The following is an 18,460-nucleotide window of genomic DNA, read 5'->3' on the forward strand; positions in this document are numbered from 1 at the left end:
GTGAATACAGCCAGCTATGGGGCAGAAACCTGAAAACTTGTCCACAGAGGCCACCCTTCCTGTTGTGACATGTGTCTACATTAATGACTTTGAGGTTATAGATCCCACAGAAAATGGATTTGGCCTTCCTTACTTGCCTGGAGAGATGGGACAAGGCCTGGCCTGAGTGCCTGTGATGTGATTTACCTGCATCATCTTGGGCCCTCCCTTAACCTAGAGGGTGGTAGCACCTTTTTTTTTTTTTTTTTAATAAATTTATTTATTTATTTATTTAATTTTTGGCTGCGTTGGGTTTTTGTTGTTGTGCACAGGCTTTCTCTAGTTGTGGCGAGCGGGCGCTGCTCTTTGTTAAGGTGCACGGCTTCTCACTGCAGTGGCTTCTCTTGTTGCGGAACACAGGCTCTAGGCGCCTGGGCTTCAGCAGTTGTGGCGCATGGGCTTCAGTAGTTGTGGCATGTGGACTCAGTAGTTGTGGCGCCTGGGCTTAGTTGCTCCGCGGCACGTGGGATCTTCCCGGACCAGGGCTCGAACCTGTGTCCCCTGCATTGGCAGGAGGATTCTTAACCACTTCGCCACCAGGGAAGTCCTGTGGTATCATCTTTACTCAGATAATCACACTCTTTTTTTTTTTTTTTTTTTAAATGTGTTTATAATTAGAACCTAATTTATTTTATCTATTTATTATTTTATTTATAAACAATGAAGTATTTTTGATGCAGCCTTAATGGATACTCTGAGTCTCTGATTTTTTTTTTAATTAATTATTTATTGGCTGCATTGGGTCTCCGTTGCTGCGTGCGGGTTTTCTCTAGTTGCAGTGAGCGGGGGCTACTCTTTGTTGTAGTGCGCAGGCTTCTCATTGCAGTGGCTTCTCTTGTTGCGGAGCACGGGCTCTAGGCGTGCGGGTTTCAGTAGTTGTGGCTCACGGGCTCAGTAGTTGTGGCGCACGGGCTTAGTTGCTCTGTGGCATGTGGGATCTTCCCAGACCAGGGCTCGAACCCGTGTCCCCTGCATCGGCAGGCGGACTCTCAACCACTGCGCCACCAGGGAAGCCCGATAATCACACTCTTGAATGCATGAAGCCCAACCGAGATGAGGGCTCCAAGGAATGGCTACACGGCGTGAGAAGGCAGCTCACCAACCGGCCAGAACCCCTAACACGTACTGAGCACTTGTACTAACTCAGGTCTCATCATAGCTGGGTGAAGTGTGTACAGTTTTTTTTTTTTTTTAATAAATTTTATTTATTTATTTATTTATTTTTGGCTGCATTGGGTCTTCGTTGCAGTGCACAGGCTTCTCATTGCGGTGGGTTCTCTCGTTGTGGAGCACGGGCTCTAGGCGCATGGGCTTCAGTAGTTGCGGCACGTGGGCTCAGTAGTTGTGGCTCACGGGCTCTAGAGCGCAGGCTAGGTAGTTGTGGCACACGGGCTTAGCTGCTCCATGGCATGTGGGATCTTCCTGGGCCAGGGATCGAACCCATGTCCCCTGCAATGGCAGGCGGATTCTCAGCCACTGTGCCACCAGGGAAGCCCCTGTGTACTGTTAATATCTTTATTTTCCAAGACATGGAAGGGTGATTCTGTGAGCAGAACCAGGAAAAATGGTGCCAGGTGAGAAGGAGGCAGTTTTCAGCTCAAATAAAACAAAGAACTTGTTATCCTGTGAGTGGTCCCAACAATAGGATGGACTGTGCCTACAGGTGGTGAGTTCCCCGTCTCTGGATATACTCAAGCAGAAGCTGCGTAGCCATTTGTCTGGAGTGCCACAGAGGGAATGCCCTCACTGTGAAGTTTCCTTCTATCTCTGAGATTCTAGGAATTTTCCCCAAGGAAACCATCAGATATCCGTGTGCACAAAAATGTTTATCACACTATTATTTATAATAACAAAAAAGCAGAGACAACCTACCTGTCTTTTAAAGGGGAATTTATTAAGTAACTGTATTCAGGAGCTTTAGTGTCTATAAGTGAGACTAGCTCTAGCCTGTAGTCTGTTTTTGTATGGTCCTTGGGCTAAAGATGCTTTTTACACTTTTAAAGGCTTGTTAAAAAAAAAAAAAAAAAAAAAAAAGCAAGAAACAGAAGAATATGCATCTAGGCCTACCAAATATTTAGGCCTACCAAGCCTAAAATATTTACTCTCTGACTCTTTACAGAAAAAGCCTGTTGACCTCTAGACTAGAATAACAATCGGTCACCAAAAATCATATTAATTTGTATCTGTGGATATAGAAAGATGGTCACAGCATATTTTTGAGAAGAAAGAAACAGGTTATTTAATAATGTCAGAACCAGATCCCATTTATATAAAACAGGGCCTGTGTGTTTGCCTGTTGTCTGTTAATGATAGTCTGTACTATTGATGTTGGTTTTTAAATTTTCTTTATGAAGTGATTCTGTATTGTTTGGACCTTTTATAGTGAGCAGCTGTTATTTCTGAGATCTCACGAAGCATTGGGGAATAAAATTAACTCTAAATGCTCCAGCAGTCCACGCTGTTTGGGACCAAATGAGTTTTGATCTAGGTTCAAGCATTTTGTTTGATTTGGTTCCTAAGGTGCCATAAGGTCGGTCAGACAGAGGGTTGGTGCTCTTAGCTTGTTGCTGTTGCTGTTATTGTTTTTAGGTCTCTTGCCCTGGCTTTGACCCCCATGAGCTCTTGTGCCTAAGAGGAAAAAAAAAATACCCCTCAGTTTAGTTAAAAACAAATTAGCTGCTTTGGGTAAATGATCTGACAACATTTCCCGTTACAGTGGCAGAGCTGAGTCACTGCAGATTCAGGGCAGACAGGGTCAGGCCCAGGTGTCCTTCAGGGGACCTGGGTTGGTCCAGGTTAAGGATAGAAGGAGGAGGGGAGGAAGGGAGGGAGGGGGGAGGCGGGAGGAAGAGCTGTCCTAATTTGTCCCAAAGCTCTTGGGTCTGTGGCTGGTTACTTCCAAGAATCAGGGCTCCTGACTCTCTGTCCCACAAGGAGTCCTCCAGTAAACACTATGTCCCCTCTGCACAGCATGAAGGGGACACGGTTCCTGCCTGCAGGACGTCCCAGTCTAGTGTGGAGGTCAGACACGTCGATGTTCATTCATTCAACAGATGTGTTTTGTTTGTTTGTTTTCTGTTTTTTTTTGTTTTTTGGCCGCACCTGTAGGACCTTAGTTCCCCGACCAGGGATTGAACCTGGGCCCCAGCAGTGAAAGTGCCGAGTCCTAACCACTGGACCGCCAGGGAATTCCCTAACAGATGTGTTTTGAGCGCCTGCTCTGAGCTGGGCGCTGCTGGAAGTCTCAGGCACATAGTGGTGACCAAGGTAATGCCACGCTTTCGGGACCTTATGTTTTCCTTGTCAAAGAGAATACGTGAGGGGCGCACAATTTGGGTCCTCAGGGGAGAAGCTGAAACTGAAGTCTAGAGGAAGGCACCGGGGTCTCGGGGAAGAGCACGGGGTTTGAATCTCCACTCAGCCTCTGACTGCAAGTTCCTTTACTGCTCTCTATAACTCAGGAATGATAAATACTGTCTACCCTGTAGGGGTGCTAGGAAAATTAAATGATGTAAAATGCTTTCCCAGTGCCTGGAAAAGAGTCAATGTCTAACAACTGTTTATTATCCATTAAAAAAACAAAACACAGGTGTAAGAAGTACATAAAATCATGCCTGAGAAAGACCTGGCACGTAGCTGTTGTACCACAATACTGGTTGCCACCCCCTTGTGACCAGAAGTGTACGTTTTGTTCTGAATTGACCTCTCCTCCTTGCCCCACTGAGCCCTGTCACGGTGCCTGTGACATTGTTTTGTTGTTTATAAGTCTGTCTCTCCCCGACCCTGCCTGGGCTGTGAGCAGATTTTCTCCAAACCCTCGCAGGGTTGAGGAATGTGTGAAAACAGACAAAGGCTCTGGAGGCAGCCCACCTCTGGACCAGTTCCCTCCCTTTGGTCCTGACCTCCAGACTGGCCCCCTCCCCATGGCCAATGTGTGATAAGCTAGCGCAGGTGGCAGGTGGCGGGGGGTGGGCAGTGAACAGTGACGTACAGACTCGAGTGGTTATAAGTGTGGGCTCTGGAAACCAAGTCTGAGTTTGAATGCTGCCATTGTCACTTCCTAGCCGCGTGTCTTTGTATGAGCCGTCTAACTTAGCTCCTCTGTAGAATGGGGACGTTCCATGCGTGGTCTTAACACTCAGGGTTGCAGTGACGATGAAATGAAATCATGCATTCACTGCTTTTGGCATAGTGCCTGGTACCTGAAAGAAAAGACAGAGAAGATTGCTTAAAGAAAACAAACGACCTGCCCAAAGCTGTTAGACCAGTCCCTGGTCTAACAGGGACTGTTAGGAAGGAGAGACCGTTTCAGCCTTCTTCTGGGCACCAGGCATGAAGATGTCAGCACGCTGCCCTGGCTTTGCCTGGGGGCGGAAATTCTTACTAGGAGCTTCCTTGTCGGTTGAGAAGCCCAGCTCCCCAGAGACCCAGGAGTGTGTGTGGATTTAATGTGGCCCGGGTTGTACGTCAGTCAGAGAACATGCCCAGTCGCCATCAAATTGAAGGAAAATGGGTAGAGGTGGTTGTGTTCTTCCCTGCCAGGGGGGGCCTGTTTGACAGATGACGGACTGGATTTAGGGCTCTGAAACCAACATGGTTGGCCACTTGGTGCTTCACATAAGGGTAGCCTCCGTGAGGTCTGAGAAGGATGGTTGGGAGCAAATTCCCCAGAGGCTATGGAATTCAAGATGAGCTTAAAGGGGATTTTGACCTAGAAAAAAAACCAAAGAGCTTCCCAAGGCATTGCAGAGGCAGTAGAGTTCACCCCCAGGGTTAGGTCCAATCCATAAAGGATTGAATTCTATGAGAAAAAAAAGCAAAAAATATCAGGGGAGGGCTTCCCTGGTGGCGCAGTGGTTGAGAGTCCGCCTGCCGATGCAGGGGACATGGGTTCGTGCCCCGGTCTGGGAAGATCCCACATGCCGCGGAGCGGCTGGGCCTGTGAGCCATGGCCACTGAGCCTGCGCATCCGGAGCCTGTGCTCCGCAACGGGAGAGACCACAGCGGTGAGAGGCCCGCGTACTGCAAAAAAAAAAAAAAAATCGGGAAATAAACCCAAAAGGGCTGCTAATTCTTGTTTGTGTGCTGGCTAGTAAGCTAGACGTTTTCACATGTGTTGGCTCCTGAAAAGCATGATTACACTGAAATTACCAATGAGGGAAACAGCTTCAGAGAGGTGAAGTAATATATTCAAAATCACACAGCTAAGTATGTTGAGGAGCTAAGATCCTAATGGCTCTAAAGGACTCCCTCACCAGACTCTCTAGCTTAGAAAACAGACACAGTGAGAGCACTTGATTATAGCCACAGGTTCTTTTTTGATAGCGGTACAATACACATAACGTAAACTTTACCATTTTAACAGTTTTTAAGTGTACGGTTCACTGACGTTAAGTACATTCACATTGCTGTGAAGCCATCACCACCATCCATCTCCAGAATTTTTTTTTCATCTTCTCAAACTGAGGCTCTGTACCCATTAAATAATGACTCCCCATTTCCCTTTTCCCCCAGCCCCTGGCAACCACCATTCTACTTTCTGCTGCTATGACTGACTAAGTACCTCATATGAGTGGAATCATAGAGGTTTCTGTCTTTTTGTGGGTGGCTTATTTCACTTGGCCCAATGTCCTTAAGGCTCATCTATGTTGTAGCGTGTGTCAGAATGTCCTTCCTTTTTAAGGCTGAATAATGTTCCATTGCATGTATAGACCACATTTTGTTTATCCATTCATTCGTCAATGGGTACCTTTTGGTTATTGTGAATGATGCTACTTTGAACATGGGTGTACAGATATCTCTTCAAGACCCTACTTTTAATTCTTTTGGATATATACCTGGAAGTGGAATTGCTGGATCATATAGCAATTCTATTTTCAATTTTTTGAGGAATTGCCATGCTATTTTTCACAGTGGCTGCACCATTTTACATTCTCCCAACAGTGCACGAGGGTTCTAATTTCTTCACATCCTCGTCAACAATTGTTATTTTCTGTTATTATTATTATTTTTAATAGTAGCCATCCTAAGTGGTATCTCATTGTGGTTTTGATTTGCATTTCTCTAATGATTAATGATGTTGAGTATCTTTTTTATAGCTTTTTTTTAATATTAAGGGTGAGTAGTGGGTTTTTTAAAAATTAATTAATTAATTAATTAATTAATTAATTTTGGGCTGTGTTGGGTCTTCATTTCTGTGCAAGGGCTTTCTCTACTTGTGGCAAGTGGGGGCCACTCTTCATCGCAGTGCATGGGCCTCTCACTATCGCGGCCTCTCTTGTTGCAGAACACAGGCTCCAGATGCGCAGGCTCAGTAGTTGTGGCTCATGGGCTTAGTTGCTCCGCGGCATGTGGGATCCTCCCAGACCGGGGCTCGAACCTGTGTCCCCTGCATTAGCAGGCAGATTCTCAACCACTGCACCACCAGGGAAGCCCCTATAGCTTTTTAATATGATTTTAAAAAATTAATTAATTTTATTTATTTATTCTTGGCTGTGGTGGGTCTTTGTTGCTGCTCGCAGGCTTTCTCTAGTTGTGGCGAGTGGGGGCTACTCTTCGTTGCAGTGCGCGGGTTTCTCATTGCGGTGGCTTCTCTTGTTGTGGAGCATGGGCTCTAGGCATGCGGGCTTCCGTAGTTGTGGCTCGCGGGCTCTAGAGCGCAGGCTCAGTAGTTGTGCCGCACGGGCTTCATTGCTCCGCGGCATGTGGGAACTTCCCGGACCAGGGCTTGAACCTGTGTCCCCTGCATTGGCAGATGGATTCTTAACCACTGTGCCACCAGGGAAGCCCAATGTTGAGTAGCTTTTCATGTGCTTATTGGTCATTTGAATATCTTTAGAGAAATGTCTGTTCAAGTCCTTTACCCATATTTCAAATCCAGTTGTTTGCTTTTTTATTGTTGAGTTGTAGGAGTTCTTTATATATTCTGGATATTAACCCCTTATCAGATATGTGATTTGCAAATATTTTCTCCCATTCTGTGGATGGCCTTCTCACTCTGTTGATAGTGTCCTTTGATGCGTAAGAGCTTTGACTTTTTTATTTTAATAAATTTATTTATTTTATTATTTTATTTTATTTTTTGGCTGCATTGGGTCTTTGTTGCTGCGCGTGGCTTTTCTCTGGTTGCAGTGAGTGGGGCTACTCTTCGTTGAGGTGCGTAGGCTTCTCATTGCGGTGGCTTTTCTTGTTGTGGAGCATGGGCTCTAGGCGCACAGGCTTCAGTAGTTGTCGCATGCAGGCTCAGTAGTTGTGGCTCGCGGGCTCTAGAGCACAGGCTCAGTAGTTGTGGCGCACGGGCTTAGTTGCTCTGTGGCATGTGGGATCTTCCTGGACCAGGGCTCGAACCCATGTCCCCTGCCTTGGCAGGTGGATTCTTAACCACTGCACCCCAAGAGCTTTGACTTTTGATGTAGTCCAGTTTATCTATTTTTTCTTTTGTTGCCTGTGATTTTGGTATCATATCCCAGAAGTCACTGCCAAATTCAGTGTCACAAAACTTCCCCCCTATGTTTTCTTCTAAGAGTTTTATTGTTCTAGCTCTTACATTTAGGTCTTATATCCATTTTGAGTTAATTTTTAAATATGGTATAATATAAGGGTCCAATGTCATATCTACAACTTTTTGAAATAGGAAAAAAGAAAAAGGAATTAGAGACCAACAGTAGGATTTTGAGATGTGGGGAAATAAATAATTTATCTTCCTAGGAAATTCATTCTCTCACCCATTCTTGCTCTGCCCTACGACTAGCCTCCACACAGTAGTCAGAATGATCTTTTGAGAAACACACATAAATCAAACCACATCACTCCCCTGCCTAAAAAGTGCAGCAATTTGTTCAGTGTCTGCCCCCTCCCTGAGACCATAAATTTCAAGAAGTCAGACTGTCATCTTTACTCCTATATCCGTTACTCAGTGCCTGGCACATACCAGCTGCTCAATTAATACCTGTTGGATGAGTGAACAAACCTCAGCTTATAATAAGCTCACATTCCTTGACTTTTTGGAATGTGGGGGAGGAAGGAAGTGGAGGAGGAAGGAAGGTAAAAATCATGGAGGGGCAGAATAGCAAAGTCATTGCCAGGTGTTGGCACTAGACTTCTGGAGTTAAATACCAGCTCTGCCACTTAATGGCCATGTGACCTTGGGCAAAATCACTTCATCTCTTGTGTCTCAGTTTATGTTCTTTAAGGTATGGCAACACATATTTGGATGATGAAAAGCAATTCAAAGAGGAGGAACAGGCTAAGAAGGGGTGAGATGTGGGGCTGAAAACAGGGGCAGGGAATTGATTACCTATAGAGAGAGCAGTGAAACCCTTAGTCCCCCATCCCCTGTACCCTGCACAGCCAGGTGGCCACCCCTCCGCTCTGCAGGAGGTCATGGTTTTTTCCTTGGAGAAGTTAACCTGGAGGAACTGAACTTGGGACCAGTAGACACAGAAAGGGTCAGAGTGAGATACCAAAGGAAAAAATGGAGGTTTCCCAGACCCCTTCTCCAGCTCTGCTATGAGAATCCTGACAGCCAGAACTGTGCTCCCTGGGCAGGAAATGGGAGGATTCTCTTCTGAATGCCCCAAAGAAGAGACCTACAGACACTGATATTTAAATGTTCCTAGTGTAAAAGCCAGATCTTCATTCAATCCCTGTAGAATGAAGCACACCAGTTGACAGCCCCCCACCCCAAGTGCTGTCAATTAGTTAATTAGTGCTTCACTCAAAGACCAGCCTTTAGTCACATATCACCGGATATTTGAAGGAAGTTTCCAGGATAAAAGAGGGAAGCCAAAGCAGACAAATAAAGAAAAATGTTTGAAGCAGCTAGACAATGCAGAGAGCAGAAGAAAATACAAAACAAAATTATTAGTATCCTCAGAGAGAGTAGAGAAAATATTATATCCATGAAATAAGATGCTATAAATGCTATATAAAAAGGAACAATAAGAGAAGGAAGTGCACTGGGAAAATAAAACATGAGAGACAAAACAAAGTTTAAAAAAGTCAGTAGAAAGGTTGAGAGGTAATGAAAAGGAAATTTCCCAGAAGATGTACCAAAAAGATGGAAAATAAAAAAGATAAGAAAATTAGGTGATCAATCCAGGGGATCTGATATCTGACTACCAGATTGTCCAGGGATTCCAGAGAAAGCAGAGGGGAGGAAGTGATCAAAGAAATGATGAGAGGACATTGTATACTGAAGGGCATAAACCTGAGACTGAGAGGACCTAATAAAAATGAAAAAGAGCCATCCTAAGGCACATCATCGCAAATGTCAGAATACTGGGAATAAAAAGAAGGTCCTAAAAGTTTCAGGGGTGGGGAGGACAGATTACATACAAAACATCAGGAATCAGAATCGTTTCAGATACCTCAGTGACAACACTAGAAACTAGAAGATGAGGGAGCCATGCCTTCAATTTTCTGAGGGAAAATGGTTTCCAATCTACTCTTTTATGTAGAATGAATGAAATCAGAAGTGAGGATAGAAGAAAGACGTTTTCAGACATACAAGGGTGTAAAATTTTTACTTCCTATGTGCCCTTTCTTAGGAAGTGACTAGAAGATATGCTCCACTAAAATAAGGGCATAAACCAAGATAAAAAGACTTGTAACCCAGGAAACAGGTGTGCAGCTTGTCTAGAAAGCAACCAGTCCCAGATTGAAAAGGGAGGAGGGAAGCTCCAGGAAGTGGATTCACTAGAAAAACAAAAGGAACTGATAGATGATGTGACTGCATGGAAAAGGCATTTTATGGATCTGCTGGAGTGTTTGTGAAGAGATTTATCAATATGTACCCAGAACTAAGCAAATGAAAAAAAGAGGCAATTATTAACTCCAGGAAAAACAAAAATCAGTACTAGAAAATAAATGTAACTATAGTATACCATTTGGCTCAGTGGACAGTATCTACAAAGTCATAAGAATGTAAACCCTGTGGGGCTTCCCTGGTGGCTCAGTGGTTAAGAATCCGCCTGTCAATGCAGGGGACATGGGTTCAAGCCCTGGTAAGGGAAGATCTCACATGCCGCAGAGCAACTAAGCCTGTGCGCCACAACTACTGAGCCTGTGCTCTAGAGCCCGCGAGCCACAACTACTGAGCCCGTGAGCCACAACTACTGAAGCCCGCACGCCTAGAGCCCATGCTCCGCAACAAGAGAAGCCACCACAATGAGAAGCCTGCGCACCGCAATGAAGAGCAGCCCCCCCTCGCCACAACTAGAGAAAACCTGCACACAGCAACAAAGACCCAACACAGCCTAAAATAAAAATTAAAAAAAAAAAAAGCTTGAAAGAGAAAAAAGAATATAAACCCTGAAAAAAGTAAACCTTGAATATCAATTTAGCTAAAAATTTTTAAATTGTGGTAGAATTATATTAGGAGGATGGAGACAGGAAGTTGTGTAGTGTAAGAGAGTTAATCCTCATCTACCATATTAGAGAGTTGTGGAGGATCTTGGTAGTGTTCACTAATATTTGGTTCTCCCTCCTGGGCTTACTTCTCAGCCCCTTGCAATTGGTTGGGGCCATATAACTAGTTCTGGTCAGTCAGCTTCAGGTGAAAGTACTGTCTTGCAGCTAGAATGAAGCTTAGATGCCCCTGTGGCTGTTGCTTCTCCCTCTGTGGTGACCCAGGAGGCCTTGGGTTAAGATAGCAGAGCCACAAGAGTGAAGCAGGCTGGAATTGCCTCATGGAATATGGTTGTGCTGGAGACACTGAATGGATTCTGCAAGGGTAAGAAATAAAGCTTTTTTGTGTGTTAAGCCACTGAGATTTTGGGATTGTCTGTTACTGCTGCATAGCCTGGCTTAACCGAATACAAACCTCAACAGATACTGTCTAAAATAGATACATCAAGAAATAGACATTTAAGCATATTATTTAGAATTATGGAGATAATCACTAGAAAAATAATTAAAAACATTAAACGTGGTTGCCTCTGGTGAGCAGGACAGAGAAGTGAGGATGGGGTAGGGCAGAGGGGCAAGTGTTTTCATTATAGTACTATGACACTAGGTAATTGTATTACATTGGCGGAAACCACATATATGCGGTTTGGAAGGATTCCTGCCAAACCATCACCGTGGCTGTCTCTTAGGAGGGAGGGCTTGCTAGAATGAACGAGCATCTGAGGGAACCACAGATGTGGCTGGATGTGATGGGCAGGCACAGTGGGAAAGGAGGCTACCCAGATGGAATGCCAGTGTGAGGAGTTTGGGTTTTATCCAGATGGCAGTGGGGAGCCATGGAACGATTGTAAGCAGTAGAGTCGAATCTGCCTGCGAAAATCTACCTTTTCATGTGGAGGACAAAGTGTGGGGCAGGGAGCCTGCTGTGATGGTTCCCGTGAGAACTGAGGAGGCTTGGACTAAGACATCTGTACCACAAATGTCTACTGAGAGCCTGCTATTTGCCAGGTACCATTAGTAGGCCTGACGACACAACAGGGAACGAGATGGGCAAACTGCCCTGCCTTCAGGGAGCTTACGTGGGCGAGAGAGGTAAAGGGAGAGAAAAGAAGATAAAGTCAGGTGGTGGTTCGTGCTGTAAAGAAGAATGAAGCAGCATAAAGAGAGGGAAGAGAGGGTACTTAAGATAGAGAGGGCAGGGCAGCTTCTCTGAGGAGGAGATATTTGAATAGAGTCCTGAATTAAGTGAAGGAACAAGCCAGGCAAAATTTGGAGGATGAAGGTTCCAGGCTGAGCGAGCAGCAGTCTGGAGGCCCTGAGGTGGGATGGGCTTGATGTGTCCAAAGAACAGCAGAGAGGCCGGGATGGGGAGTGGGGGGCGCGTCCATCAGGGGGAAGGTTCTGGGAGCTGAGACCCAAGAGGTGGTCAGGGCCAGTTTGTGGAATATGGAGGAACTTTGGGGAGCCCCTACGGGGCTGAGAGCCAGAGAGTGGTAGGATTTGTCTGAGGAGGTGAGGAGGACCGGGCTTGACAGCCGGTGAGCCGTGGGAGTGGTGGGGAGACCTGTGAGGAGAGGCCTCCCTCTAGCTCTGCTGGGGCCCCGCCTACCAAAGTCGGCGTGCCTCAGCCCTGCCTGGACCAGCTACAGCAGCTTCATCACCCACTTCCCAGCGTCCCAGCCCACTCTGGGAATTGAAGGATCCTTCCCAAATCAAAATAGCAGGCAAAGAACAGCCTCTGATTGTTCTGCGTAAAAGAAGTGAAATTAGACAAGTCAGCTGCGGGATTGAGGCGGCCTCCCACACAGCTGTTCCTGCACCCGCTGAAGGCAGACTTCCCGAGACTTGCAGTTCTGCTGTCTCCGAGCAAAACTTTTTGCTTCTCCATCCCAGGGCAGATAGTTATTTTGGAAGGGAGTGGGACAGATGCTGGCCCTGGAGGACCATGAAGGAGTCAATTTTTTTTTTTTAACCAAAAAAATCAGTCACTTCATGAAGGAACAGCCTTAGCTGATATGAGTTCGTTCAGTCATTCAGCACACACCGGGTGTGCTCATCCTGGGTGCCCCGGGCTCGGCATGGTGTCAGGGGGATTCCGGCCCAGGGGAGAAGAGGCACACAGCGTGCTTCCACCCTTGGTGGAGGGTGGAGAGAGCACTGTCTGGGAGCCGGGAAGTCCAAGTTCTCACCTTGGTTCCTCCACTGTGGCTCTGTGACCTTGGGTCACTTTCCCGTCTCTCCCCCGTGTGGGCTTTAGGCTACATACTGTTTCTCAAACTAAACTCCGTGAGAATTGTGTGTGTGTATGTGTGTGTGTGTGTGTGTGTGTGTGTGTGTGTGTTGTCTTGTTAAAGATGAAGATTCCTGGGCCTGAATTCCAGAGATTAAGATTGAGAAGGGGACTTCCCTGGTGGTCCAGTGGTTAAGACTCTGCGCTTCCAATGCAGGGGGCATGGGTTCGATCCCTGGTCGGGGATCCCACATGCCACGCATGGCCCCCCCTCCAAAAAAAAATATTGAGAAGGTCTGGGGGGGGGTCCAAGAATTTTCACTTCTCACAGGCTCTTCCGGTAATTCCTTTGGGAGTCCTTGGACCACACGGTAGTAAAATCACTTCCCCTCAATCTCTCAGGGCTCTTCCTGCTCTGAAATTTGAGGAGTTGCTCATGCAACCCTTCCCTGGGTTTCTCAGATCATTCCAGGGCATGAAAGGCATCCTTACCCCTGCCTCAGTGTGCATATGTTTCTATGATGATCACACTGCATGGGGATGGTCTATTTCAGTGTATTTAGCCTCCTCCAGGCTATCCGGTGGCCAGCCCAGGCCCTGGTACAGAGGCGTTGTGACTATAAATGTTGGCCCGACAAGGGGTCAGCTGTAGTGCAGGCAGCTGGGCGGCAGCGTAGAGCATGGAGGGACATTGCAGAACTCTGGGTGCCCAGCTTGTTGCAGACATCTGGCTTGGACACTTGGGCTCGTGCCCTGGGTCAGATGTGTGACTCTGTCACCTGCTCCCCTTCCCCACAGCTGGGTGAGTCCAGCTACCTGGGGATAAGATGGTCTGGATGGGACCATAGACTGGGAGCCTTGGTCTACCATGGAGGATATCCAGGCAGTCTAAGGCCCCAGCCAGTTTGCCCCAGCTTCCTTGGAGCTGGCTGGTCATATTCCCAAAAGGCCAGGTCAGTGGCAGAGGCCAGAGGGTCAGGTCACTCTGGTCTAGGCTCCAGCTTCATTCTTACATATGAAGAATAATAACAGCTATCACATACTGAGCACTTACCATGCTTTGAGTTCAGTGCTAAATGCTATATCATCTCATTAAATTTTATAACAACCCTATGAGGTTGGTAAAAGTATCACCTTTTTTTTACAGTTATGGACACTGCGGCTTAGAGAATTCAAGTTACTAGTCTAGAGTCACTCAGCTAATAAATAGTAGAGGCAGAATTAGGACCTAGACCTGTTTTCCTCTGGAGCCCAGCTTTATCTTTAACCATATTGCTTAGAACCCCTGGGAAGATAAGGGTTTTTCCTCCAATACCTCCTGCCAAAGTTACCCCCTGCCAGAGAACTCCTTTTGCATCTGTTATAGTGGAAAGGAGTGATGCTGAATCAGATAGTTCAGGGTTCTAGTCCCACTTCTGCCCCTGACCTTTTGTGTGATCTTTGGCAAGTCATTTCCCCTCACTGAGTTTCATGTGAAACTGAAATCTGTGAAATGGAAAAATTACAAATGCACTTCCTTTTAAGGTACACTAAGATGAAGACAGCCACCAACATCTACATCTTCAACCTGGCCTTGGCAGACGCACTGGCCACCAGCACACTGCCCTTCCAGAGTGCCAAGTACCTGATGGAGACGTGGCCCTTTGGGGAACTGCTCTGCAAGGTTGTGCTCTCCATTGACTACTACAATATGTTCACCAGCATCTTCACGCTCACCATGATGAGTGTCGACCGCTATATTGCCGTCTGCCACCCTGTCAAGGCCCTGGACTTACGCACACCTGCCAAGGCCAAGCTGATCAACATCTGCATCTGGGTCCTGGCCTCGGGTGTTGGTGTACCCATCATGGTCATGGCCGTGACCCGCCCCCGGGGTGAGTGAGGGAGGGAGCCTTGATACAGGTCACTGACCACAGGAGGCAGCTCACAGGCCTCCGTGGGTTTGCAGGCCACTTCCCAGGGTGGGTGTTAAGTGGCTCACCAATGGAAGTATGGATTACTGATCAATGAAAGTGTGGATGGCTGGCCAGTGGGACTGTGAATAGTCAACAAATGGGAATGTGAATGGTGAACTGTTGTGAGGATGAATGACTGGTCGGTGGTCATATGGGTAGCTGGCCAAAGGAAGTTTATAAATGGGATTACAGATGGCTAGATGTGTGGATGACTGACCTTTAGGGAGATGGATGGATAGCCAGTCAGGAGAGGGTGTCACTGACCAGTGAGCAATGCAGGCCACAAGATCTGCGATCCCATCCCAAATTCCCTTCCACCCCGTTGACCCAGATGACCAAAGCAAGGCCTAGAGAATGGCCTGCACAGAATGACAGGTGCATTTTCTCAGAGTAAAATAGTAGTTAGTACAGTAACCACCTGTATCAGTCAGGATGGCTGCTGTAACAATCTCCAAAGCTCCAAGGCTTAACACAGTAGAAGTTTCTCACTCACATCACAATCCAATGTGAGTAAGTGGAGGAGGGGCTCTATTCCACACAGTCATTCAGGGATCCAGGCTCCAAATGATGGTTTTGGATGCAGTGTGCTGGCATCTGGCCAGCAGATGAATATGGGAGTGGTGAGAAAGCACAACCACTTTTAAATGTCAGGGCGCATCACTTCCTAGTGATGGCTGGTCACATGACCCCTACTTGATATAAGTGGGAAAAGTAGTTTAGCAGGGTGCCAAAGACACTGGTCACTAACCTATCTGAGCCACACTCTATCATGGAGTGTTGAAAAGATTAAATGAGGTTATATGCGGAAAAGACTTAGGACAAGGCCTGGCTCATTGTCAAGGCCCAATAAGTAGCAGCTATCAGAATGATTAAGCCTGTGAGATAGACAAGGCAGGGACTCCTACTTCCATAGGACCAAAAGAAAACAGAATCAGAGAGGTCAGGTGGTTTACTTAGGGTCACATAGCCAGACATTTGGTAGAATCTGGCCTAGAACCCAAGGTTCCCACCCCCATATCTGTTGCTCCTTTTGGCTGCTGGGGTGAAGGTTTGTGTTGTGGTAGGAGAGGGAACAGGCTTGGTGGGAGGTTTCTTGGCCACCCTCCACTCTCACAAGGGTAGAGCTCCTGGTGCCTTATATAGTCTCCGTGTGATTAGACTTGACTCACCAGCTGGGCCCCATTCCTCACTCTCAGCCTTCAGTTTACAGGCCATTAACTGCAGCCCTCCTGGGGCCAGGCCAGATGGGCCCCCTCATCCCCAACCCCCCACACACACTCTCTTACACATACACATACACTCCCCCAGTGTGTGTCATTGGCACTCACTTCTGTAAGCCACTTGCTGTGTGACCTTGGACAAGTGCTCTTCCTCTCTGGGCCTGCTTCTGCCATCTGTACAATGAAGTCCTTGGGTTCAGTCATTGGTGGGGGTCCTGCCAGCCTGATGTCCTGTGGACCCACTCTGTCTGTGGATCCCAGCCCTTTTCTTACAACTCTCAGGCTCCAAGTCCACTGGGTTGGTCCTTAGATTCCAGAATCCCAAGAGGTCCTGGAAGTCCCCTGGGCCAGCCTCAGCCCTGTATCTGAATCCCATAACATCCCCTGAGGTGCTCATCCAGCCCAAGCCCACACTCCTGGAACAGGGAGCTCATTCCATCCTAGGTGCCCCTCTTACTTCTGGACAAGTGTGGCAGTCAGAAAGTTCTTGACATTAAGCTGACATCTGCCTCCTTGGCCCTAGCTCTGACCCCCGGACTCCCACATGTTTCTGCTCCTCGGCCCTGTGAGTGCACCCAGTGCTTGAACTCCACTGTGCTAAATGCTTTCCGTGCCATGGCCCATTTAATCCTCACAACAACCCTATGAGTTTAGGTACTATTGTTAGTCCCACTTTATGGGAGCTCTGGTAGAGGTTCAATAATTTGCCCAAGGCCACATCACACAGCAGGGCCTGAGTCCTGCTCTTAACTCATGCTCTCTAAGTCAATCCTAGCAATATTTTCCCCATTAGAGCTACTTTGGAAATGTGTGGGGTATTTTCTGTTATCATAATGACTGTCATTTAGTGGGCTTGGGCTAAATTATATCATTATCATTATATCACTGCTGCCCATGTACACAGAGGTTGATAAAGGGACTGGGAGAGAATATAGAAAGCAGACCTCCTAGGTTAGGGCCAATCCTGCTGAGGTCTTGAAGGATGAATAGGAGTTCACCAAGTGCAGAAGTGATGGAGGACATTCCGGGTAGAAATCACCTTGAGAAAAGGCCAGGAGGAGGCAGTGGGGCTTGACTAAGCCGAGAAGGGTGGGCGAGCAGGGAGACAAGGTCCTTAGGCCCACAAGCCCCTCACCCACTGTCTTTCCTTGTTTCCCCGGCCCAGACGGTGCAGTGGTGTGCATGCTCCAGTTCCCCAGCCCCAGCTGGTACTGGGACACGGTGACCAAGATCTGCGTGTTCCTCTTCGCCTTCGTTGTGCCCATCCTCGTCATCACCGTCTGCTACGGCCTCATGCTGCTGCGCCTGCGCAGCGTGCGCCTGCTCTCTGGCTCCAAGGAGAAAGACCGCAGTCTGCGGCGCATCACGCGCATGGTGCTGGTGGTGGTGGGCGCCTTCGTGGTGTGCTGGGCCCCCATCCACATCTTCGTCATCGTCTGGACGCTGGTGGATATCGACCGCCGCGACCCGCTCGTGGTGGCCGCGCTGCACCTGTGCATCGCGCTCGGTTACGCCAACAGCAGCCTCAACCCCGTGCTCTACGCCTTCCTTGACGAGAACTTCAAGCGCTGCTTCCGCCAGCTCTGCCGCACGCCCTGCGGCCGCCCGGAACCCGGCAGCTTCGGCCGCGCCCGCGAAGCCACGGCCCGCGATCGGGTCACCGCCTGCACCCTGTCCGACGGTCCCGGCGGTGGCGCCGCCGCCTGACCCCGCCGGGCCGGCCCGCCGCGCGCCCCTCCGGAGTGACCCGGCGGCGGTCATGCCGAGTTCTAATGGGGGCGGGGGCCACGACGCGGAGTGGGGCGGAAGGGGGCCGCTGGCCTGGAGATGGGGCCCCTGCAGTGGGGTGGACCTCTGGTCTGGGGAAGGCGGCGGGGGGGCGGGGGGGAAGGATGGTGGGGCGGTGCCTCTAGGCTGAGCTCAAGGTCAAAGGCTTTGGGTTGGGCTGGGGAAGCTAGCGAGCCTAGGGGAGTGGGACCTGTTGCTCTAGGATTGGGCGGCTAAACGGGGCCCCCGCGCGGGGGGCGGGGGCGGGGCCCCAACCTCGAGACAGCCACGGGTTCTAATTGCAGCTGGGCTTGCAGGAACTGGGGTCTGGCCTGAGACCGGGCCCAGGACCAAGGAGGGGAAGTGGTGAGGACGGTGGAATTGAGCTTCAAGACTGGGCCTCTGTGTGGTGGGGGGGGGACCCTTCTGGGGGTGAGTCGAAGGACAGGACAGCGAGGCTCCCGATTGGGCCACCAGATAGGGCCTGTGTGCAGGGCATGGGGCCTCAATTTGCGGTAGAGTACCAACCCCGAGTTCCAGAAAGAGGCGGGGCTTGCCAAGGTCCAGGTCCAACTTGGCATCTTTATAAACAAAGAGAAAATAAAATAGAAACACTCCACCTTTTCTCTCCTTGACAGTTGTTTCCCTGGAATGGGCAGGGATGCCCCGCATCGAAGTAGTGTCTCCAGCACTGTGTCCCTGTGAGGCTTGGGATGAGACAGTGGAGCAAGGACAGAGGCTCCAGGATAGGGTAGCCTCAGATGGGGTAGGGTCCCAACAGGAAGGAGTAGGGAGGGCCTGCGGATCCAAAACCAGAGTTGCCAGTCGGCCTCTGTGCCAAG

General features: G+C 48.4%; 1 protein-coding gene across 1 annotated transcript in view; it reads left to right on the forward strand.

Annotated features, from left to right (window-relative positions):
* Positions 1 to 17,558, forward strand: part of OPRD1 (opioid receptor delta 1) — a gene marked incomplete at both ends in the record, with an annotated part of 36,910 nt that extends 19,352 nt beyond the window's left edge. The window contains 2 exons of the mRNA XM_079697983.1: positions 14,201 to 14,550; positions 17,017 to 17,558. Of these exons, the coding sequence (XP_079554109.1) occupies positions 14,201 to 14,550; positions 17,017 to 17,558 (892 nt within the window). The remainder of the gene's footprint in view (positions 1 to 14,200; positions 14,551 to 17,016) is intronic.
* Positions 17,559 to 18,460: the final 902 nt, after the last annotated feature.

Source organism: Hyperoodon ampullatus, assembly GCF_949752795.1.
Source record: "Hyperoodon ampullatus genome assembly, chromosome: 2".
Taxonomy (NCBI): domain Eukaryota; kingdom Metazoa; phylum Chordata; class Mammalia; order Artiodactyla; family Ziphiidae; genus Hyperoodon; species Hyperoodon ampullatus.